This window comes from Triturus cristatus, chromosome 3_1 (genome assembly GCF_964204655.1).
Source record: "Triturus cristatus chromosome 3_1, aTriCri1.1, whole genome shotgun sequence".
Classification (NCBI taxonomy): domain Eukaryota; kingdom Metazoa; phylum Chordata; class Amphibia; order Caudata; family Salamandridae; genus Triturus; species Triturus cristatus.
This window is the reverse complement of record NC_140583.1, coordinates 425,930,792-425,957,213: the sequence shown is the minus strand read 5'-3', so window position 1 is coordinate 425,957,213 and position 26,422 is coordinate 425,930,792. Positions and strand designations below refer to the sequence as shown.

At 42.6% G+C, this 26,422-nt stretch overlaps 1 protein-coding gene across 4 annotated transcripts in view; it reads right to left on the bottom strand.

The window, feature by feature from the left end:
• SLC12A1 (solute carrier family 12 member 1) overlaps positions 1 to 26,422 on the bottom strand; it is a 381,560-nt gene that overhangs the window by 148,479 nt on the left and 206,659 nt on the right. For all 4 annotated transcript variants that reach the window (XM_085644206.1, XM_085644209.1, XM_085644207.1 and 1 more), the window contains 5 exons: positions 24,585 to 24,708; positions 22,941 to 23,042; positions 15,857 to 16,012; positions 12,827 to 12,926; positions 12,602 to 12,713 (listed from right to left, as the gene is read on the bottom strand). In XM_085644206.1, coding sequence (XP_085500332.1) covers positions 12,602 to 12,713; positions 12,827 to 12,926; positions 15,857 to 16,012; positions 22,941 to 23,042; positions 24,585 to 24,708 — 594 coding nt within the window. The remainder of the gene's footprint in view (positions 1 to 12,601; positions 12,714 to 12,826; positions 12,927 to 15,856; positions 16,013 to 22,940; positions 23,043 to 24,584; positions 24,709 to 26,422) is intronic.

Genomic DNA, 26,422 nt, shown 5'->3' with positions numbered 1-26,422 from the left:
TTAGGAGACACTGGCCCCTGCTCAACACTCCGACCATGACGATGCCACATCCGCGATTTGCCTTTAAGCGGTCCACTAACTTGCGTGACCGTTTAGTGCATTCACGACCCCAGCTTAAGTCCAGGGACACTGGCATCCCGCCAGGGCATTACCAATGTGGCGGGTGCACAGTGTGTGAGCTCACCACCCCTACCAAAAGTGTTACCTTGAGAGATGGAAAGACCTGGTACTTGAACTCATTTAGTAACTGCAACACACAAAACGTCATCTATAGGCTAACGTGCCCATGTGGTTTGCAGTACATTGGTCTTACCACTCGCAAGGTAAAAATCAGAGTACAGGAACACCTTAGTACTATCAGGGTGGGCAAACTGACAACGAAGCTGGTCCAGCATTTCCTGACAGCCGGACATAACCCTAGAGATATACGCTGGGTGGTACTAGAGCGGGTATTTGGTGACACCTACAACATGGAAGCCAGGCTCTCGACCAAGGAGGCCCGTTGGATTTACCAAGAGAAAGCAGACCAACAGGGCCTCAATGATTTCATTGAATGGGGTAAGGTAGCACTGTGATACAATATATTTACCACCAGGGATAGGCATCAACACATGAGGCTGCTGATCTCGCACTAATAACTTCAGGAGACCAGCGGTGTCGTGCATGCCTAAAAATCACACAGGAACAGATCGGGGCACAGTTAAGGTGTGGGATTCTAGCGCCTCGACATCTACCCCCATAATCTGCACAATTCAGATAAAGATGATACAAGTTAAAATATATCGATCTTTATTTTTCGTATATTTTTTACAATGGAACGTGTAGACCACACATATATCAATCAGGGAGGTTGTTGGCACGCCACATCATGCCCCATACATAACCAGGGAGACATCAGGTATAGTGCAACCAATAGCGGCGGTTTACATAACATGGCCGCTAGCCCCTTCAGTAAACAACTGCACATGCGCGGTTTGCCGCGCGCATGACGCATTTAAACAGGAAGTAGGCTTCTCACTAGCGATTGAGGACGAGTTAATTCCTGACGAGCAGGCTGACGAGGTAAGACCTTCTGTGGCTAGCAGAGCAGCGTGCCCTATTCGCACACGCCTACAAGGGCAGTATCTACATTATAGAGTCAGCGCATGACAAAAGCGCTCATTGAACGACCGCGTAACATCAGGGCAGCCTATGTTTTTCAAACTGAAGGCAGCCGCGGCACTAGCGTTTCGTAGCACAGCGTTTGAATATCATTTGATGTTGGTCATTCATAAAAATAGATAGCAGCAACAATGTAATCAAGGGTGATTTTTTAACACTGTCATCATTGCTGGGCTCTGCATATACGACACTGTAATCTATCGTTAATGAGTTGACACACGATATTTGAGCAGAGGGGACTGAACAGTGTATATACAGGGGTACTTTATTAACTGTTACATTTCTGTGTGCACTTACAGAAACGCGGTTCCGCAGCCTCTGAACAAACAGTCCAAGGTTTTTTAAGACACCACAGATACTCACATACCGAAGGTTCAGGTATGCTGAAAGACAGCATCTATGATGGTAAATATACACGTCAGGTGTGAAGCTGGTATTTTGGAGGACAAGCAGATGCTCGGATGGACTGGTTTTGACCGGTTGGGTGAGATACTGAGTCTATGTTTTTAATTATGTTTTCCCCCAGGTGCTGACTAAGTAATCGCTGGTCCACACTAGCGACGCAGAGAGACCAGTCGACCCAAGCCCTGATGAAGTTGCCGCTAAATTTAACTGGGCAACGAAACATGTCGGTTTTAATGAGCAGCGACACAGCATAGAATAAAGTTGCACACAGCCAGTGTAGTGCTGCTCGGTTTTAATTGGAGTGACTCGAGTCCTGATCAGACTCAGTCCCCCCGCTGTTGGGTCGACATTTCCTCTTTTTCTTCACATTATTAGATACACCTCACTATATAGTTTGCCCTTTAGACACCGGTTATTAGGATTAGCATGAGGGTCCCAGCACTCCTTATTATTTTCCTCCTTTTCTGTTTCTGTTTGGGCGGCAGTAGCCGATGATGATAACAGGAGGTAGTAGGCGAGTACCTGTCTACACAAACCTCGTTGGGGCTGCTTCCGTGAGGCACTGCCGGCCTATCACACCTTTTTTGGTTTTGGTTTTGTACTTTGGCCTTTACCACTAGTAGGTTTTTACAGCACAACAGTGCAGGGAAACACTTCGACACCTAGGAGCTTGTTGTTGTCACAGCCTGTAAGTACAGACTCAGGCGGTGTATAACAGCAGTCTTTCCATTTCAGTGGCAGAAACACCAGAGAGTGAGAGCGAGATAGGCACTACAAGTATTGGGTACCTAGAACACACATAAATTTTAATCATTATTTCTTTTTCCGGGGTAGGTCTTGCTTTGTTATAAAGTAGTTTTAAATGCCAAGTCGAAGTGGCAGTAAACTGCACATACAGGCACTGCAGTGGCAGGACTTTGACAGGTTTGAAAGGCTACTTCTGTGGGTGACACAACCAGTGCTGCAGCTCACTAGTAGCATATGAAGTCTAGGTATATGGTATACCACTTTACAAGGGACTTACCAATACAATAATTATGCCAATCCGGTATACACCAATGTCATCATGTTTAGGGAAGAAGCACAAGCACTTTATCCCTGGTTAGCAGTAGTACAGTGCTCAGAGTCCTAAGGCCAACTAAAACAATAAGCAAAAATGGGAGGCAAAAGGCAAAAGGTATGGGGAAAGACCACCCTAATAATGACAGGTCTAACAATTATATTCAGAGACACTGAGATTACTGAAAACCATAAACTGCCTCTCTCTTACACCTCTTCATTTATCATACTGCTAAGCGCTGCATCCTATGGCACAATACCCTCACCTCAGTGGTCATCACGCACAGCATGGATACGCTTTCCACATAGGATCAAAACACAGATAACATACTTCCAAACATACACCTTACATGGTGTAGCATGCTACCAATGTAGGCAAGTGTTTTACGCACACCACAAATAGTGCTAGTAAGCGATATATAAATATTGCAATGTAAAACAATAAAATAAGGTTTAAACCAGTCTGCGCTTTTGTCGTACTAACTCTCTACCTTTAAACTGCCCTGCTTTCATTTTCAGATCCAGCACAAAAACCTGCCATTTAGGAAAATCCTTACCATTAGCTCCCTGGCATCCCATTAGGTTATACTTTAATTATTGCTGTCAATCCCTTGGGCATGCACGTGCTCAGCAAATCACATACATAAATAAATAAAAAATGAGTGCACGGGTATTCTTCATCTAGATTTTTGAAAGATATTTGGGTGCTTAATTTTGAGAAAATATTTTTTTCTGATTTTCCCTGTAACAGTCTGCCCGAAGTGCTTGTGGGATCTGACTCTTAGGAGCTGGCCAGTCGTTCCGCCAGGGATCATGTAGTGAATGTCCTTTGTCCACTGTGGTAAGCGGCCTATTTATAAGTCTGATGGGCCCTTATAGCTCTCCAAATTAAAGCAAGACAGAAAGGTTGCAGCTTCTTAAAAATAGTTTGTGATATAGCAGGTAGTCACCCGGAATAAATGAAGGCAAGCATAAAGTGTAGACATTTTAGTTTATTATCCTGGTTGGTGAGTTTGAGTTGTAAATTACAGCATTTCCTTTCTGTAGAAGGAAATCAAAATTGATAACAGGGCAGCTTGATTCTTGATCAAGGAAATCTGAAACTGACGTGCTTAGAAGTTGCTCAGTATTTGGAAAATTCACTTTAATAACTTGAAACTATACTATGTTTGTTGTAAACCCGAATATATACCACGTCGCTGTGTGACGTGTATGACATGTCCAAAAGCAGGGGCAGTGGAATCTTGGGAAGTAGTGACTATTAATATAATGTCCTAGTCATAGGCTAATATTTTCATTGATTTATTGGCATTGTTTAAAACAAGAATATCAGGTGAAGGTCTAATGACAAGATCAGTGGTTCCATAGGGAACACACAATGCTGGTAAAAAAAGGGCAGCCCCAACGTGCAACATGCTCAACAATGAAAGAGGCTGGGAGAGATTGGTTAATACACACAGCACCCACTAGTTTTAAATACAGTGCATTAATTGCAGATATACATACATTTTTAAAAAAATATTTGGAAAAGTACCATACAGGGAGATGTCAAGCCGTCTCTTTGGAAAGTATTGACTCCATCAAAACGTCTACCCTCCAATTCACAGAGTGACCTCAGATGTTCTTATTACATTCTTCTCTGACACCAAGCCCTTCCTGCCATCAATGAGTCTTTTATGGTTCATTCTCATTTCGTTACTTACTTTTGAGGTCTTACACACCTTCCACACATCATTTTTGCCAGCAGCGGGCGATCATAGATGCATGTTGTCTTTTCTGGGCTCATGCCTTCCGAACATCTTCCTAACCTCCCCCAGACACTTGCAGACTCTCCCTGCTCTTTGTGTTTTTACATCTTCCCTTGCCAGCGTGTTTGGTGCTGAAAACAAGCAATGTCTCTGGAAGCTGATCAGCCGTCACACTGATTTTTGATTCCCTAGATCCCAGTTTCACTTGTGAGCATGAGAGGAACATACATGATAGGCCTTTCTGGGTGAGTGGCCACTGCTGTCTTCAATATTCCCTTTATCCTTGTTCAGTGCTAGAAATGCAAATCATTTACTGCAGGATCTATAAGGCAGGCAACACAAAAGGGGCGGAGCCTTGAAGGGCAGGGTCTTGAGGAGTGGAGTCGGTGACAGTCAGCCTGTGTATCATTTTTAAAACCCTGCCCCTAAAGAAATTAACAAGGACTAATGTGAGAACAACGCTGATCATGTGTACTTAATTTGCCACATACAAAGGGCATTACAAGGTTGAGGCACCTGCAGCTGAGATCATTGTATATCCAGGAGGTTCCAGCGTATAACAGCAGCAAAATAACTCTGATAGTCGGATGCACTTATTGAAGAGATATGATTAGAAACTTGAAACAGAATTGACTCATTGGGGAGTGACATAGAAGATGAATGTGCCGTATACAGAACAGAGAATAATACATGCAGGTCACAGATTTACACTTGAAATCTATTCAACTTCTCGTGATTAATGCTTTTTTTCCTGAGATCTGTCGGTCATACATTATAAGCATGGTAATAGAACTCAGGGACTGGGGCACCTACATCAAATCCTGGTGATCTGTTGGATTCTTTCTGAGTCTGCAACAGGGTTCTAGGCTCCACTGTGGTCCTTTAACGTTTGACTCCTCCCACAGAATAAGACTCGGACACAATGAGATGCCAATGGCCCTTTAAATGAAGCATTTGTTTCTTAATTGGCAACCAGAAAGGACACTAGGAGGCCTCTCTCAACCCCTGCAGGCTAAACAATGGTGCAACACAGTCAAGGCCTCGAGATATACAACACAAGAAATGCATTGTGTTGGTTGCATAGGCGGAGGAGTTTTCTCACCACTAAACTCCCCGAAAAAGGTAGAACTTGTTTCCTCTTAATCACTGCCATGCGGGCTTAGTATGGAAACATTTTGGAAGGCTGCACTTAATTCCCATCAGAGCCCTGTTTCAGAGACGTTGGTTTGCTGGCCATGCCACTCATGCGGTAAACTCCCTCAATCTGGAGGCATACAGGATGTTACACTATCTTTGAGGTATGGGAAAAGTCCCAGCCACCCCGGACAATGAGATCTGTGAGCAAGCCCCCATCAGTTCACACAGGTACATAGCCCCGACCCCTCCACTTCCGGCTCCGCAGACTGTCGCGACAGCAATTCAACCTGCATTCCACTGTGGACACCATCTCTATGTTACTGCAGATGCCTGGACGCCAAGCTGGAAGGAGCCCATCGTAGGATGCGCTGCTTTACAATTAGTGCTGATTTTGGAAGTGCGTTGGCAGTGTTTGTTGATCATTGTTTTCACGAGGAATATATAGAGGCGCAGATGTGAGCGAGGAAGGCACTTGCCATGTTTATTTACGGGAGCTATCACGTCGGTTCTTTTAAGGAGGCTAGGTTCTATTTCAGAACATCCAGACTAAATAAAGAAAAGAAGAAATCACAATCAAAAATAGCTACCATTGTGAATTCCTCTGGTTAGGAAGCTGAACTTTGAATATGTCATTTGTTCTGAAAGTTTCTATTTTCATTAAGAAACAGCCCCAGCCCACCAGTTTCACCCGGCGAGGAAAGTGTCATATTTATTGTGGCGTGTCTCACTAGGAGGCACTTTAGGATTCAAGATATGGGATCTTGAAACGAGATGCACTATATGTGAAATTCTTAATCTGATGTGCACATGGGTTTTTTGAATAGTGAAACAAAACAATTTATTAACAAATCATTTTTTTCGCCCTGTCTGAATGGCATTGAAGTATTTAAGTTATATTTGCTGCTGCACGGGAAATGCCTTTCTCCTAGCCCATCACCTGGAAATGTTTATATACTCTGAGTAAGCACGTCAACGATTTAAGTGCCTGAACACAGCACTCGCTAATGAGAGATGACCAGGTAACACCTGAAACGATTTTAATAACATCTGAAAACGTTTTTGCTGTTCGATTCTGTAAGTTTTGCAGCAGATAGTGGAATATGATATACATTTCACAATGGAAAAAGCAGCTCATGTGCACTTTACCTGTAGCCCAACTACACGTTTGGGCCCTTTATGTGCTGCAGGTGAAGTGCTAATTAATTGGACATGTCCTGAAAACAGGTGAATTCCAAAAGAAAAAATTATTTGCAAGATCCCAAAACTAAAAGTGTCTACTTTCAACTGGCGTTTATGCGTTTAAATTAGAAACACCATATAATGACCGACCTATGCCATAGACCGCTTTTAATATGGGCACTGTCCTAAGATATCTGATGTATAAGCAGTTGGAATTTGTTAGAAATGGGGGTCTCCAGTTGGCAGTTGCTTCTAGTCAGGGAAAGGGGGATACACACTCTGGATAACCCCTGCTCACCCCCTTGGTAGCTTAGCATGAGCAGACAGGCTTATTCCAAAGGCAATGTGTAAAGTATTTGTACCAACACTCACAGTAACACAGTCATAACACCACAAATGGACACCACATTTGGTTTAGAAAAATAAGTATTTTTATAGAAACTTAACAAGACCAAAATGACAAACATCCAACATACAAGTATTAGGAAAAATGACTTTCAAAAGGTTTGAGCAACTGAGCCCATAGAAAACTAGGGATGCGTGATTTCTTGCAAAGTACCTGTCGTTGCGACAAAATTCACCAAGCCAAACAGCCGCAGCGATGAAAAGCGATAAAAAACAAAGAGATGCGTTGATTCCTGAGACCTTCGTGGATGGGATGCGAAAGTTCCGCTGGACACAGAGGAGGGGTGCGTCGGGTCCGGTATGTAGGGGAAAGCGATGCGTCGATTCTGAGATGACTCCGATCTGCGGGTGATGCGTCGGGGAAAACTTGCAACACAGGGATGATGCGTGGAAATCTGGGATGCGTCGGCGAATGAAGCGGTGGCATCGAGCGGTGGTGTCCAGTGACGCTGCGTCGATTTCTTCAGTCATGATCCCTTGATGCGTCAATTCTTGCAGTGGCGACAGGCGCTACATCGGTTTCAGCAGCGGCGCAGTGGTGTGGGGAGATTCTTCTCGCACCACCCGCAATGCGAGTCGGATAAACTTTCGCAAGAAGTGCGATGCGTCGTTTTTCTTGTTGTTGCGTTACTTTCCAGCTCCCAGCAGCAGAAACAACCTCCAAAAGCCCAACACCATCACAGTCACTCCTGGAAGGTCAGAACTCCCAGCAAGGCAGTTCAGGGGAGCTGCGGATGAAGTCTTTGTGTTCCTGAGACTTCAAAACAGGAGGCAAGCTCTACTCTAGCGCTTGGAGACTTTCCTCAAGCACGTGACACAGCAAAGTCCTTCTCGTTTCCTTGGCAGAAATAGCAACTGCAGGTCAACTCCAGAAACGCAAGAAGAGCAATGTGTAGTTTTTCTTGTTGCTGCCTTACTTTCCAGCTCCCAGTAGCAGAAACAACCTCCAGAGGCCCCACACCATCATGAGCACTCCTGGAAGGTCAGAACTCCCAGCAAGGAAGTTCAGGGGAGCTGTGGGTGAAGTCTTTGTGTTCCTGAGACTTCAAAACAGGAGGCAAGCTCTACTCCAGCGCTTGGAGACTTTCCTCAAGCATGGGACACAGCAAAGTCCTTCTCCTTTCCTTGGCAGAAATAGCAACTGCAGGCCAACTCCAGACACACAGCAAGGGCAGTTCATCTCCTCAGTTTCTCCAGCTCTGCTCCTTGGCACAGGTTCTTCTTGATTCCAGAAGTAGTCTAAAGTTCAGGGGTTTTAGGTCTAATATTTATACTCCAAATTGCCTTTGTTCTCTTTGTGCAAAGGTCTCTGAGCCCAGTCCAAACCAGTTCTGCCCTCTCGTGTGCAGCTGCCAAGCAGGAGGTGGAGACAGCATTGTGAGAGGCAGACAGGCCCTATTCAGGTGCCAACCACTCTAAATGCAGACCGGGCCTGTTCAGGTGCTAGTGAGAACTCCTCCCTCTACTCTGAATGCAGCCTAGGTCTATTCAGCCCAGCCCTGACTCATTCAGGAAAGGCAGGACACACTTCAACTTCCCCCCTTTGGCTGTCTAAGAGAATGCACCTCCCCAGGCCCGGTCACTCCAAAACCAGACAGTCAATACACAAACAGGCAGAGGCACACAGAACGGTTAAACAAGAAAATGCTTACTTTCTAAAAATGGCATTTTCAAACACACAATTTTAAAACCATCTTTAGTAAAACGTGTTATTAATTTCTGAGTTCAGAGAGCGTAAATGTATTTTTCAATCTTATCCCTATGGGAAGATATGCTTGTAAAATGTAACAAAGCATTCCCCATTCTGTCCTATGGGGCAAGATAGCCTTTCAATAGTGAAAAAGGAAATTGCCAGTATTTCACCATCAGGACATGTTCCACACATCAGTACATGTCCTACCTTTCACATAGACTGCACCCTGCCCACAGAGGTAACTTGGGCCTACCTTAGGGGTGACTAACATGTAAGAAAAGGGAAGGTTAGGGCCTGGCAAGTGGATGCACTTGCCAAGTCGACATGGCAGTTAACAACTGCGCACACTCACTGCAGTGGCAGGTCTGAGTTACATTTTCAGAGCTACTCATGTGGGTGGCACAATCAGTGCTGCAGGCCTACTTGTAGTATTTGATTTACCAGTCCTGGCACACTTAGTGCACTTTACTAGAGACTGACCAGTAAGTCAAATATGCCAATCATGGATAACAAATCATATTCATGATTTACACAGAGAGCATATGCACTTTAGCACTAATTAGCAGTGGTAAAGTACCCAGAGTCCTAAACCCAACAACTACAGGTCAGAGAAAAATAGGAGGAAGAAGCAAAATGTTTGGGGATAACCCTGCAAAAAGGGCTAAGTTCAACAGAACTCTTAAGCAAGCTTTAATGCACTCAATATACTTTTGGGCAGCAATTGAAATGTTAGAAACGGCATATTCCTATCAAACTTCCTAGCATATCACCCAAAAAATATCTCCTTCAAAGGAGCTGCCGTTTCATTAAAGTATTTACTAGGGAAGGGTCTTTTGAGCTACATAGAAAATTTGTATCCCCTGTGACTCTTGCCATGGATGTCAATTTTAGGACATCAGGCAGGTAGTGCATGGAGGCGACCATTTGTTTTATTATTATTTTTTTGCAGATTTATATAGCGCGAACTCGACCCGAAGGTATTGGAGCACTTTACATGACCACCAGTTACGTTACACAAGAAAACATTCATTTTTTTTATTTTTGGGTTGGCACGGGGAGTTAAGCGATTTGCCCAGAATCACAGGATGTGAAGTCGACCCCGAGGATCGAACCTTCATTTCTCAGCTCCAAGATTGGCAGTCTAGCCGTGAGATCACATCCTCTCCCCAAGGCAGCCTTGGCGTTCAAGTGACAGTGCCCCTTGCTTATGTGAAGAAAAGTATATATTAAGATTTGAAGGCTGGTATAGATCTTCTTGTATAATATCATCAAACCAACAAATATTTAAGATGTGTGAAACATGTTTCAAAAAATTGCCCTGAGCAGTGAACTGTGGTGGATATAATTTCATTTCAGAGTCAGATGTGTTAGTATCCAACACCAATTTTCATATTCTAATCTGGCAGTGATATTTGCTTATTAATTTGTTTTTTAATGTCAATATAAACCATTTCCACAGGTTAGTAGCCTTTCCTCATTGTAGTAAATTGGAGCGTAACTCGATTCATGTTCCTGTGACAAGGTCTCTGCCCAAAACACTTTTCAAATAATGTTTTTTTCCAGTTTTTATTCCAAACCTAGCTCCTGCATTATCAAAGACCTCCTGAACAAATGCTCCTTAAGGCATTGCACAAAGGCACTTTGCTTTCTCCAACGTTTAGCAACTCATGAGATAACAGTTACTGTCTATACTTATTTTAGGCTTGTAATGAAGATTAGCAAGACTTATGAGCTTGGTCACAGACGACTCTTCGGGCCTTCTTCCAATTTGTGGTGCCACCCCCTGTGGTTCCATGCAATAAGCAGGAGAACACAACAGATCCTCTTATGGGAGGGCCTTGATATTGAATTCGCACTTTTTGAATATTATTTTTTACATTTCGAACTTTGAAGTCTGCTGAAACCTGGAGCTCTCAAAGTTTTAGTCTGCTCTCCAATTCTTTTAACCTTAATTATGTTATGTCGCCCCCCACGCCCACTGATTGTTTAATTCCAACCATTTTTGTTGCTCAATGGTCAGCACCATTAGCACTTTACCTACCTGAGGCCTTTGACTTAAGCCATCCTCTAGGATAGTTGCCCATTTGCATTGAGGCACTTAGGAATGACATTCGGGTAGGCCCCCTTGTGACTGGGTCTCACTACAAAGAGTTCTATGTATGTTGATATTTAGTTGTTGTCACCTTGAAAACTTGCATAACGATTAGCATTCGACGAAATATCAGCGACAGCTTGTATCTGCCACAGACTTCTGATCACATTTAGGAAGACATATTTTCAAGACTGCTGACGACATTCAGGGGTTTGTCTTGATTTGTGATGCAGGGACGAGATATTTCTCTTGACCCTTGTACTAGTAGAAGCACATAGAAGACCCTTTATCTGAGGTTTTTGTCCTCCTTTCTTCATGCACTGGTCATTAGATCAATATGTACAGCTGTGTATTAGGAGGCCAAGCTCGCATTCGTATTTTTGACTGTTTTTAAATACTCCCAAATTCTGAAGTGAAGTGGAATAGGGAGATGGCGTTTATTAGACTGTCCTCATCTGAATTTATATTAACTATGTGTATTGAACTTACCACATTATTATTGTATTGTAATGTATTTATTGTACTTTTATGGTCTATTTTTTAATTAGATCGAATAAAGTTTTGAATCTGAAACTTAATATCACTCAATATTTGTTCTTTTCTCTCTATTTCTGTGATCATCTGAATCCAGGGGTCGATTATGTTCATTAATGATTAACTGATAGCTAGACCTCAGTTTTTGCTCTCTGGGATCATCTTTCCATGATTTGCAGTCGGGTAATAATAATAACATTCGTTTTAACAATAAGATTTCTAGTCAGAAGGTGCTTATTTATATTTGGTTTTTTTCGATGTCTGTGGTTCTACATACTGATGTGTTATTATTTCAGGCCGCAATTCACTACCATTTTACCAGCAGGCTGGTGCATAGTACCTGGATCTATGAGGTAAACAAACAGGCAATGACAATATGGTTGCATATTGTAGTTTCAATAGATACTGAGGGACAGACAGGGAGAGTTTAAGGGGACCAAAGTGATGTCATTGAGAAATGCAATAGGAAGTATCTAATCAACTAAAATGTGTTGGAAACATGAGATTGTAGTCTCCTTTCTGATTTAAGGTGGTTCATAGCTCTGGAGAAGAGACTTCCAAAAGTCAACACCTTAATGTTACTGCATGTGTAGGTATGTATGTAGATTGCAGGAGAGGAGAGTAATGGAAGGCTGTATAATAAGACACCATGTTAGATTACTCCTCCCTCAATTCCTCTTTATTCCTCCTTACACCCCTCCCATTTAGTAATAGAAATTCCCAGTTTTCCCTCCACTCCCTTTAGTTCTTCCCACATTTACTACTGAGTAGTAAATGTACAGAGGTCTCCCCATAGAAGAAATAGGAGAGGTGGAGATTTTCACTCCTAGATTTATGAACTGCATTTTGCACAGGCAAGGGCGGTTGAGGTAAGAGTGATGGGGTGGGGCAGCCCCGGCGAGCGCAAGGTACGTGGTTTTATTGATTTATTTGACCTATTCTGTCGTCTGTCGACTTCTCCCCGCCCTGCCCCGCCTCCATCCCGCCCACCGCTCTTACCTGAACCAGTCACGCCTGACTTTACAATAAGCAAGTATTTCGGATTTAGTACTATTTTACATATTGCAAAATTCCGTTTGTGATGTGGGCCAATATGGTTTGCTTCCATCTCAACAAATATAAATACTTAATTGCTAAACAGAACCTTATAGTGTGATAATAATTGAAAATATACAAGCCATTGTTTACCACAAACACTTCAGAACAGATGCAGAGGCCCATGTTCTTTGTAAATAAATGGGTTACGTCTAGCAGTGCAGGCCTTGTCATCGGTTCTCCAGTAAGCACAATGCATTGGGGCCTAGAAAGAAACACAATGAAGTGAGACTGAGTTGAAAGATTTTAACAACGATTCATATACTTAAAATGAAATACAGTGGGTTTGTGTCCTTGTCGTTGCTAAGCAATATTTACCTGAAATTCTTCACATGATTGTCCACAGCAGTCAAATCTAGAGCCGTATTTAGTGCATTCACAAAATAAAGAGCCTGTGTGGAGGAACCCCAGTTAACGTCTGTGAACAGAAATGTACAAATGTTATATACACAGATATGAAAATATATTCAATTGACTTCAAGGAAGGACATTAATTGAAAATCACTTAAATGCATGTGGATATTCATGTGAACATCAATGACAGATAATACAGTTTTCTATGGTCACGGTGCTTAAAGGTGGAAAATCCTGTATGTTGGAGTCACCATGGTTACTAATATTGACTTTGAGTCCGTTTGGAGTAACTGTCGGATGCTGTGGTAGTAGTGATACAGTAACTGCAGGTGGCACACGTTTTCTCTGAGGATCCAGAGAGGGCATAAACTTTGGGTAGAAGAGAGGATCACATCCGGACTAGAGGTTACTTTAGTGATTGCGAAAATGTCTAAATAGCTAGCTTCTGATTACATAATGTACATTTAACTGCTGTTGCGGGAGTGGCTGATGGAGAGGAATTGTCTCAAAAGTTCCCTTCTCTGGCTGCCCAGACAGTAAAACAGTGCTAATTGGCCTAATTTTTAGGTCGAGCTTAGCAGCAGTGTGCATGCGCTGCTCGCTCTGGGAGACTGCAGCACGCATACACTGCTCGCTCTACGAGACTGCTGTAGTAGAGTATGTATGGGAGGGAAGTAGCGCCCACTCTCTGCCCATATTTTTTATTGGCTCGTGTCATTGTCTTTCGTAAATGCTGAATTTCGGATTCGTTAATAGGCTTGTTAGTCCCTACTAAGTACGGCCTTGTCTTCATTTGTAACCTCCCATGGCTACTTGCCCCTTTACTTCAGTTGTTACACGGGACCTGTTATTTAGTCTGTAAGCACTATTTACTTTAGTGAGTTTCTCTTACAACAGGCCGGACATGCGCTGCTTCAGCTGAAACCCTTTGTGTTTTTTTAAGCAGCACGGCCTCCCCCGTAACACTGGCATCTGTTTTCAATCACTTTGACCCAGCATTATGTCTGTTTCAACCCCCATGTAAAATGGATTTAGAAATGATTAGCAAATTAAGTCATGTGAATTCCAGATAACACATAATCCTGTGCTAATGGGCTGAAGCTGACAACAGCACATCTGTGTTACATGTCATCTTTACTAAAGCTACCTTAGGGTTGTTTTCAACAGCCTGTTTTACTAACAACAACACCACCACCAATACCACTACTACCAATACCACCACCACCACCAATGCTACCACCCCCAATACCACCACCACCAATACCACCATAACCAACACCACCACCAACATCAATACCACCACCACCAATTCCACCAACACCACCACCATGAATACCACCACCAATACCACCACTACCAATACCACCACCAATATCAATACCCCCACAACCAATACCATCACCACCAATACCACCACCACAATACCAATACCACCAATTCCACCACCACCAATACCAACATCACCAATACCACCACCACCACCAATACCACCACCACCACCACCATCAATACCAATACCACCACCACCAATCCACCAATAACACCACCACCATTATCACCACCACCAATACAACCACCACTAATACCACCACTAATACCACCACCAATACCACCACCAATACCACCACCAATACCACCACCACCAATACCACCAACAATACCACCACCACCAATACCACCATAACCAACACCACCGCCATCAATACCACCACCACCAATTCCACCAATACAACCACCACCAATACCACCACCAATACCACCACCAATACCACCACTACCAATACCACCGCCAATATCAATACCTCCACAACCAATACCAACACCAATACCATCACCACCAATACTACCACCACAATACCAATACCACCAATACCGTAACCACCAATACCACCATCACCAATGCCACCACCACCAATACTACCACCAATACCACCACCAATACCACCACCGCCAATACCACCACTACCAATACTACCACCACCACCAACCATACCTGAAGGAAGGTGACCAAGTGTGTGGAGGTACATGATGTTCCTTGGGCTTCTCTCCTGAAGAAACATGTTTCCCAACATCAATCTTCTGGCCCTTGACTTAGTAAATGTGTGCAATTTTTCTCCACATGGTTTGGATACAGGTAACAAATGCAATTATCATTAAGGTATCCCGATAAACACTTTAGTTTCTGGGATGAGTTACTCCATCATATACGTGGCTGATGTCCTGTCAGCTGTATTACAAGTACATTTTAGCCTACTGTAATAGGCTAGAAGCTAGTGATTGTCTGGGGATAGGACTAAACTGATCTAGGACAAGTAAGGACAACAAATCCTGGTTTTATCATCTTTCAGGTACCAAAACTACTTATTTAGAGCAAGTTTAATGAGTTCTCGGACCATATTGCTCCCCGGCTAAAGCAGAATTTTCAGTGCCTGACTAGAACAATGAAATGACTAGAAAACACTGCTATTTCTGTTTCTGCAGTTTAATTAAAAATATGCAATAATTTGATATTTATGCTGATGGTGCAGATACAAAGCTGGAAATTTCTGAACAGCTTTCAAGGCGTACTACTGGGAATGTTGGTGGATGAGCAAATAATTCAAAGTACGTTCAGGCGGGGAGGCAAATCTCTGCCTGTACTTTTATATGTTCTGTGCAACCACGACCTGTGTTTAATACAGCACTTAGTACATGGGGTGTTAACCTTTTCTGAAGCAAACCCAATATTGCCAGAGAGAGGAACAGAAGTAGAGGTAGGTACAGTGATTTCCTTAGGATCACACAATTTGGTCACATACGAAAGAAAGGATCTCAGGTCTCTATATTCCACTGGGAGAAATGTAGCCATTGGCACAAAGTTATTCAGTAGCTAGGACCATGTTCACACTTCACTGGGCTTGGCTGTACCTATCTGTATTTTTCTCTTTTGCCTTAAACAGATTTTAACATGATGTGTAAGATATCAAAACAATAAAGCACTTGTCATCATATTACCTGGCTTTTTGTACGTCACGTAGATGTAGAGAAAGAGCTCTATGGCATAGGTGATGAGTGCAGCCCACCAGTTGATAACAAACATGACACCACAGCACAGCATAGCTCCGAAAAGGGACACCCACATGTTGTAATACTTAAATGCAGGTCTCCAGCCTGTGGTGAAAAAGGTAATTTGTGAAGGTTCTCAACCAATTATTTTCTGCAAACATCAACATTAATATGAATACTTGGACCAGCACCCAACGTCAGACAAGCCATTCATTTTCTAGACTGAGATTGATTTGAATTCTCAGTTAGAGAGATACGTCCTTTGTGTCATTCCTAACTGAAATTGAGTAGTCCACGCCTTTCTCATGGATAAAGAACTTCCTGGTAGCTGCCTCATGGTCGGTAAGTGGCAGGTGCGGGGCAGACAGTACTTTAGTCCTGCACCAAAAGGAGTGTTTTCCTCTAGATACTTGTAAGTCTAGAATGTATAGCGCAGGAGGTGGGGATATCCAAGATTTTCACAGTTTAAAAACCTTTTGTTTTCACTGTTCTATAGCTTTAATGGCATTAAAATAACTTTGTCATAGAAAGATAAATAGGTCCTAGGATGGCAGATCCTAGGATGACATGTAAACAGCCTTCAATGTTTTCTCTTGTGAAAATGAAACTAATATCCGTTAACATCATCAATTAATTAACAAGGTATTAAAAATGTCATACATATAACCTCAATTTGGTTGCCTACACAGCAGGTTACAAAGGATATACTATTGTCTATGCTTATCAGTCACAGTAATGCTTTTTACTCAAATCCCCCTGCTTTATTATCTTGCTTGAATGTGGTTCTGTTTTCAATGAGGTCAATCAGGCCACTTTCCTGGCTGGTCTTTTTATCATGGACGCCAACCAGCCGTTGCTTGGTTTAAATCTTCACATGATTTCCACATTTCATACATTGTTGATCAGACAAAGTGCAATGAATAGGAGTTTAAAATGGTGCAAACCACTTCAAAGATAACCTTCTACACATGGCCTACCATTTAGGAGCACTAGTCTAAAGGAAAATTGTGAGAGAGGATGACCAAATTTGCGGAGGAAGATGACGTTCCTTGGACTTCTCCCCCGAAGAAACATGTTTCCCATTCATCAAGAAATCCATCAATCTTCTGATCCTTGATTTGCGCAATTTTTTTAAACATAGCTTGGATACAGGTAACAAATGAACAAGTTACTTACCTTCGGTAAAAATATATCTGTAAGAGACATAGGTTAGTTATGGATTCCTCTGTGCGATGATAGGTGGCGTTGATCAACTCTGCCTTCGTCGTTGTGGTCGCCGGAATGACGTTGCAGTATCTACTTAGATGCCACCCTCGCGCACTGATGTCAGTTCTTTACACGACGTTCCATGCCAGAAATTGGTGCACAAAAAACTAGGGCCCTGAAAGGGGAGTCCCTTACCCTGGAAATCAGTTCGCAGAACGGGAAGGATGGGTGGGGTGGTGAGGAATCCATAACTAACTTATATCTCTTACAGATATATCGGTACCGAAGGTAAGAAACTTATTCATCTGAAAGAGACAGTCAGTTATGGATTTCTCACCTTAGAATAGATACCCCAGCAATATCAACCCCGGTGGTGGGTCTGCGAACCAAGTTCACACCAGAAAGTCCTGGAGAACTGAACGGCCGAAGAAGCTGTCCCTCCGGACTTACCTGTCCAGGCAATAGTGTTTGGTAAACGTGTGCAGTGAAGCCCACGTAGCTGCCGGGCAGATGTCAAGAAGGGGCTCTCCACGTACCAAAGCAGTAATGGCTGCCGTTGCCCTAGTGGAATGGATCCTTTTTCGCTAAGGACTAGCAGATTTTGATGCAAAGAATGACCCCTCGGGAGATGGTTCGTTTTTGCACGGCCCCACCTTTCTTGGCATTCCCATTACTGACAAAGAGCTGGTCATCCACCCGGAATTGTTTTGTGTGATCCAAATAGAAAGAAAGCACAAGTTTTGTATCCAGACGGTGGAGCCTCTCTTCCTCTTTAGAAGGATGCAGAGGCGGAAAGAAGGTGGGCAAAGTAATGGTCTGTCCTATATGGAAAGAGGTAACCACTTTGGGAGGGAAAGAAGGCCTAGTGCGGAGGACAACCTTGTCCGGATAAACAGCCAGGAAAGGAGGCATAGAAGAAAGGGCCTGTAGCTCACTCTCCTTGCGAGCAGAGGTGATGGCAACCAGAAAGGCAGTTTTAAGGGTTAAAGTCTGAGAGGACAGTTATGTAGCGGCTCGAAAGGAACAACCAGTTTCAAGTCCCACTGGGGGATCACGAAAGGAGTGGGAAGAAACAAATAAGTAATGCCCTTAAGTAAGCGATTTACAATAGGAGACTTGAAAATAGAAGGCTGGTCAGGCAGCCGAAAGAAGGCCGAAATGACAGAAAGATAGCCTTTGGAAGGGCCCAGAGCAGAGCCCTGCTGGGCCAAAGAAAGAATGAAGAGGAGGACCTCTGAAAGGGGGGTAGAAAGGGGATCCACAGCCTTTGATGTGCACCATGCCACAAATTTGTTCCATCTACAGAGGTTTATCGTTTTAGTGGAGGGACGCCTGGCTGCCAAGATAACAATACAGACTTCGGGAGGAAGGTCGAAAACTGTCAATTGTTGCCGCTCAATCTCCATGCAAGGATGTGGAGGCTGGACAGGTTCGGGTGGAGGATCGTCCCCTGCTGCTGCGACAGAAGATCATCCCGAAGAGGCAGTCTGATCAGAGGATAGATGGCCATGTGTAACAGCTCGGGATACCAGACTCTTCTCGCCCAATCCGGAGCCACAAGAATGACTTAGGACCGGTCGCGCTTGATCTTCTTCAGCACTCTGGGCAGAAGTGGTATAGGCGGAAAGGCGTATAGAAGACCTTGATGAAAAGCATTGCTTGGGAAGATGAGCCCAAAACTGCGCTGTGTCCAGAACCGCTCAGATGAAAAGGAGCTTCTGAGAGGGGATCAGGTGTGACTTCGGCACATTGATGGTGGACCCCCAGCGAATGCAGGAGGTGGGCCGTAGTTTGGAGGTGGGAGACGACAGCCTGGGGCGATCCCGCCTTCAACAGTCCTGTGCGTATGTCCGCCTATCTGTCAGCAGTTACACTACACACTATCTGTTTTTAATCCTAGCACCAGGTAGCAATAATAAACTTTGTCTGGCTAACCTCACAGCTAGTTTTATATCACCATTTTATGAGCATGCACTCCCTACACCACACGTCACGCTCTCTTTGGGTTTTAGTAATACCCTCTTTAAAGCTTCCCTGAGCTTCTTCCTTGCAGCGAGGGGGCTGTAGCCCGCATCACGACTAGGTTCGTGATGCGAGGAGGTATCTCTATGATGAAGCATGACACCTCTGGTGTGTGAGGCAAACCAGCCTTAAAAGGGAATTCTGCCTTTCCCCTCTCAGCATTGTTGTTTCCATCCACCAACTCGCCCATCTTACTATCGACCCGAGGGCTTTTTGTTCACTTGGTTAACCATTCAATTACACAGCACCCTGCACTATGGGTTATGTAACTAGGGTCTACCTTAGGGGTGACCTATATGTATATATGTAATAATAGCGGAGTTTAAGACTTGTCAAAGGAGTTTAAGGGCCGAGTCAACATGGTTGTTTAACACTGCTTTCCAGACTTGGGACATGTTTTAAGATGCTACTTAAGTGAGTGGCACAATAAGTGCTGCAAGCCCACTAGTATCATTTAATTTACAGGCCCTGGGTATATGGTATACCGCTCTACAAGGGATGTACAAGTAAATTAATTATGCCAAACAGGTGTTGACCATGTTTTAGGGAGGGAGTAAATGCACTTTATCACTGGGTAACAGTCCTAAGGCCAAAACAAAAACGAACTCAGCAAGATGTGGAGGGTGAAGGCAAAAAGTTTGAGGGTGACCCAGTAGAGAAGGCCAGGTCCAACTGAGACATTTAGATGCTTGCAAGAAATTAGGTAATATAATGTATTTGCTTTTACATAGAATGTTCCTACCCCTTTGCAATGCCCAAAATGCAAATAGGTAAAAATATATCCTGTTAGTGTTAAGAACGTGCTAAGATTAAGGATTGTGGGAAAACTCATTTCATGCACTGACTGGAGAAGCTCTTATCAGTTATTCATTGGCTGTGGACCTGCTCCAGTGACACTGTATGTTGCATATAAGTCTGCAGGTAGTGGTGCTTGTATCACAAACATAGGTAGAAAGCAACAGATTGCTGAAATATGATCCTGAGCCAATGGACACAATTCCAGATTATTTACAAGGAGGAAATCTTAGGTTCTTGTTTGGTAAGACTGTGCTCTCTGAAGAAATGGGCTTACAACATTTTCGAATTGTGGGAAGATAGGATCCATTCTGATGTAAATGGAGGTCTTTTCCATATACAGGGTTTGTAAATAGAGATGGTCTGTCTCCTGGTCTTTGCCTTCTTTCATTGCTTTACCTTCAGTCTGGCAATGTTTGAACTCCTGTTTTGGTTCTGTCCATCTGAAGTGGTACCTGTTTCTGATGGCCTTGTAGATGAAGAAGCTGGTCTTGAAGGGGATGAATGCTTTAGTGGGAACTGGTGTAATTCCTTCAACTATGGGTTGATGCAGTTCAATTTCTTCTGGCCACTGATGAAACACAGTCCACAGAGGTGAAGCGGCTGATGAAAAGAGTGTTGTCTCCGTTCGGGTGGCTTTCTTTGTCACCCTGTGGTTGGATTTGCACAGGGAGGTTTACATTGTTTTTTGAAGAGGAAGAGCTGATCCCATTCTGTTTTGGTTTTCTTGGTGATGTATTCTTTAAAGAAGCAGTTTATTATGAGGGTGAATTCAAGTGATTTAACATCAACTGTCCGCTAGAGCAAATATATCTACTTACAAGTGAGATAGTAAAGTTTGAATCTATGGTTGTTTGGTGTTGTGGGCTAAAAGGAGGAATTCTGCCTCAGTAAGTTGAAGATAAGCTATGTGCTTGCCATCTAGTTTTGGATATGATTGAGGCATCAGCAGACCAACTCTTACTTCCTGCTTTTGTCTATATTGATGATCCATTGCCCTGCTTCAGAAAAGGGGAGGAGCACTTGAATTGTTTCAAGGGCTTAGGTGTTAATGAGTAGATTCTCCCCCCAGATGGGTTTAACCTGACTTCACCCCATCCTGCAGTAACATCTGTGGTAAAAACTAGGGCTAGAGCCACCTGGCAAGTAACCTGGTCATGAACCCATCATCTGTGGTTTGTCCCCATTCTTTCAGCCACTGGTTCTGTTCTCTGAAGCACGACTCTTTCACACATAGTACCAGTTTTCTGTGTATGTTGGGAAAGCATTCAGTGATGCTACATGTGCCCTACCTGTTCTGTGCATGCAAGGGCATTTTACACTTTGTGCTGCTTCCCTCTGTGTAATGTCTTACTCCCTCTTGCAACCTGTGCTGCTCCCACTTTGCATCTTTTGCAGCTCCCGCTGGCACGTTCAGCTTAACACATTCAATACTAGGCTCCCTCTTGCACACTACACTGCTTTCTGTTTATACTGTCAGTTGTATTGCCTGTGTATAGAAGAAAGCTGTATTCCTAGCTTCACTAATGTACAATACAGTTTCAGGATATGTCAGTGGCAGTACACATCTCAGTAACACACAAAACAAATGCAAGACAGTGTATACTTCCTTACTCAGAGGACAGAAACAACATGTGTAGCGGCGGCAGTGCAAGACTGTGAATGTGGGAAATGAGCAGGCGCCCCTGTGACTAGAGGTGGGGTGCCCTTAGCCGCACCACAGGCTGAAGCCCCGCCTTGCACATGAAGTGTTGGAGTTGGAGGGTCGTCTGGTAATGTCATCAGGAAGCGCAGGAAAAACCTTGGCGGATCATTTAAGCCGGATCCCTGAGGATTGTGTCCCCTTTGTCTCTTTCATCATGCCTGGTGTGGATCGGGATCAGCCCTTGCTTGTCTACCACCCACAATGCCTGGATGGGCGGTGTTCCTGGCAGATAATAAAGGGGGATACACAAGAATTCTGATTCTGGGACTGTACTGACCCCTTGGCGGAGTATGATTTGTGTGGGCACCGGGGTGGCAGGAAGAGTGACTGACCAGTCGGTGGTCCAGGACTCTCCTGTCCTACCTTGCGATGCCTCGTTACGAAGTTTGGGGATTACATCTGTGTTTAGGTACCCCGGTGGGCTAGTGTGCTCTGCAGTGCCCTGGATTTGAGTTTGTAGTGCTCCTCTGGGATGAAGGGGATGTGGTGAAGTTGAAACAATGAATTTCCTGTCAATGCTTGTTGGTAATTCTGCATTGATACTCTGGTTGGAACCAGGGGGCTTTTGCAAGTTGGGACAAGTCACACAGGGGATAACACCACAATGTGCTCTTGATATTCTTTGAATGTGACATTTGATATATGACTTGTGTATTTCATTTTCCTGCTTGCTTTTGGTATCTACTAAATGATTGTTTCCAAAGGAATACCTGTCACTTGACTGTGTTTGCTAAGGAGCAATTTTAAGTGTTGATGTGAATAAAAAGGTTTCGCTGTGGGAAACCACACATTTGTTCCAATATCTTTTCTTGAGCATTGCAGAGAGAGAATGTGGAGATTGAGTGGGAGCGAGTTGCACGCTGTGCGCGTACTATAAGTATCATTTACTGGCACCAATGCACTACATGTTTCTTATATTACTGAAGCCTGCAAATATATTTTCAATATAAAGAAGCTAAAACATTTGGCATTGCCTATGTTTCATGTTAATGTATACAGCACAAATATTAGATGATGAAGCACAAATGTACTAGGATATTCACATATCTTAAGGCAACAGATAGCCTCACAGCACACACAAAGCCGCCTTAGTCATGCAGTCATATATAGCACATTCAGAGAGAAAATACTTCAAAGCAGTTTGTTGACAATTAGACAATAAACTTGTTGAAGATGTACATGAGACAAATCCTTTTCCAGCACCCCTTTTAATATGTCGTGATCCATGAGCTCTTTGGCGTATGTCTTTCTGTTACCAAAATGCAGGCTGGGGAAATAAAAACAGATCGATATCTCAGAACAAACCTGGTGATTTCGCATATGAAGCATGGAAGCAGGAGAAATTAATCAATGCGTAGGAAGCGAGAAAGAAGTTCGAGATTATTGGCGCGATGGTGTTTAGCTCAGCTGAAAAAAAACAACAAAAACAGGTTTTAATTGAACAACAGTGACGTCAATGGGTTCTGCGTGATCGAAAATGGGAACTTATTTTTGATGCAAAACTCTAGTTATAGATGAGTCAACATTTTGAACAGTTTTTATTTCACTTGAAAGATGTCTAATAAACAGAGAGGCTCATAATTGTGTTTGAAATTCGATAATCTATGAAAATATAAAGAAATAAAAGACAGTTTTTCTGTCTTTTTTGACAGGAAGGCCTCTGCTGCAAAACATGTTTAAAAGCAATTATGAAGCAAAAGCTGCCCACTCTATAGCAAAATAGGCCTCTTTTCAAAATACTCCCCCCCCCCCCCTCCGAATTTTCTTTTAAAAATGTTGTTGCTATTTACAGAATCTTTTCCACCACAAGTCGAGGGGGATCACATTTGCACATTTATACATTACCAAAAGAGTTGTTCAAGTCTTCAAACTGCTTGGAAACGCATTACTTTGGTCCCTTCACAAAATGTGCACTTGTGTTTGTATTGGGTCCTATGCAAGGCACTCAAGCATGCATCCCTCACTCATACAGGAATGTGCACAGATGGGCGCCTGCTGTACTGCCCCTGCCCTACTTGATCCCTGACCTTACGCAGTACCCCACAGAGGATGGTGCAATACAGGCTCGGGACATACATGTATCTGGCATGACTTGTAGACCCCACTGTACCTCTGCTCATACAAGGCATGCACTAGGAGTTTGGGATTGCTTTCTTACCCCAACTTGGGGTTAGAAATGTAATCCATTGCATTGCCCCTTTACCACCACTTAGGGATAAAAATGTATCCCTTTACATTTCCCAGGCCATGTGCAAGGGAAATGCGGTCACTGATGTAAGTGGATGGAGGGACAGGAGACCCGCCTGGATTTGGCTCCTTGGACGCAATGGATAGTGGCGCGCTCACACCCTTACGATTCATGGTCGGCCAGCAAGGAGGAGGCAGTACGATAGAGCCTCCTACTTTGCCCTCCAATCTATAAACATGGGTTTGCGGACATTACTCTTCAATATCTTTAGGTGTGTCAAGTTATTATTTTTATGTTCATCTCTCCGGACAATAGCAAATCAAACATTGTCTTTGAACAAAACTGTCAGCAAGTAGTGTGAACTAATTATTAAATAAGGTAAAAATGCTCAAGACACCTTGGTTAAATCTACTTTGAGTGCAAACTTTGTACAACGTCGATAGCAAGCTGGTGGAAATGTAATGCCGTTGTTTTCAAAACAAAAATAAAATATTTATTTTGGAAAACCAGAAAAAATATATATAGCATTTATAAAATCTACAAATGATAACTTTCCAATAGCATGAAGAACAGATACATAGATGGCGGAGGAGGTTATATAAAAATGAGTGTAGATTTGTAATTTATGATAATAGTAGCGTACACATAGATTACAGCCCTCACACATGAGTATGACATAATTCTGTGAAAATATTACTGGATGTGCGATAGCAATAGCTGAACATGTATTAAAAGCATTAACACTGTGTGCATATACTGACCAATTAAAATGAACGCCATAGCAATCACAAATGTTAAAACATATCCTCTGATTGGCTCATTGTTCTTTCCATATCCTTTGGCAAAAAAGTGCAGAGCTTTGTAGATGTTATCCTTGCATAAAGCCTGTTGAGGAAAAGAAAATAAATCTCGATTAAAAAGTCATTAGAGTGACAACTATGAGGATTGAAAATACACTATTTCCAAATATATTAAAATATTTAATTGACTTTTCTAAAGCTATATTCAGTATATGACCCATCTATATTTTAGAAATATAGATTAGAAGTCTCCACATTGGCCAAAAAGAGCTGGATCCATGGCAGATATTTAGGGTAACCATTGACATTTTCAATGGGTTGCATTTATGTTCAATGTATTTAAATACAAGTGATGTGGAAATCTTGAAAATGTGGCATGGATGGATCTCTCCAAATCCATTCATGGTACAGATGAACATAAACGACTTCAGGTGATTTTAACTAATGGAATAAAATAAGCATATTTTTTTAGCTGATGTCAAGAAATGAAGTAGAACCCTGCTTAATTGCAAACAATATTTCCCTTTTCCTTCTCAGAGTCCTTACAGAATACGGGTGAATCAGGTCCAGGAAAGATGCAAGCATGCTTGTTCTCTAAATTTTACACTATATTAAGCTTTTTTCTCTCTGTTCTCGGGAAATAAATACCTGACTTTTCACCCAAGCGTATAAGTATACCCAAGCAGGACCACAGTCATCAGGAACAGTTTTCAGCAGAGAAATGGAAGTAATTAGGACTGTAACAAGGAGGAGTGCGACTGATTGTAATGCAGATTCATTTTTTAAAACAACAAAAATAATAAACCAATAGAATTTAAATAAAAACATATCATTTTTAAAAGCTATTATAAAAAGTCTATGAAAATTCATGAAAACAGATACAACCTTAACAAGAATGGAAAGATATTTACAATTCTGTATCTCAAACTAATAAACATAAAAGGTGGAATAAATATCAAATAATTAAAGTCAATTATAAACAAATGAAAAGACAACCATAGATAAAACAAAATTAACATTCCAACTTCAACATTAAAAGTCACAAAATATTAAAATAAAGAGGAATAAAACTACAATTCCCACTCCAACCTAAGAACGGTATTGAAAGTGTTGGACTTTGGAATTATGAAATTTACTATGCCTATGCCAGCCTAAGCAAGAGTATGGAAAGCGTTAGACTTGGAGGGGTCAGATTTCCAATTTTACTTCAACCTTAGCAACAGTAGGGAAAGCACTAGAATTTAGAGGGATCAGATTTACTATTTCCACTCCAACCTAAGAAACATTGTTGAAAGGGCTGGAATTTGAGAGGTCAGATTCAGTATTCCCACTCCAACTCCCACTCCCAAGCAACTGTAAGGAAAGTGTTGTACTATGAGGGAGTCAGGTTTAACACTTCCACTCCAACCTAAATAACTGTGGAAAAAGTGTGGGGAAATTACATAATAATTAACAAGTTTAAAACAAATCATGGTATAAAAAAGTATATAAAATATCAATAAAAAATACATAAAAATAAACATTTGAAATGTAAAAAGTCACTGTTTATACAAAACCAAATATTCTATAAATCCCCTTAAACAAATACATACAAAAATTGACTTATTTAATAAATTAACCAATTTACACATTATGTACCCATTAAAACACTTAGGGCTTTCTTACGAGTCTGTCGGTCCGTGGACCGCTGTCCCAGTGGTAGCGGTCCAAGCGAACCAGCGGCACCGCCAGCACACTGTCGGTCGAGGGAAGGCAGCCTCCATTGGGCGGTAGAAAGGTGCCTTAAGGGTGCATACTCA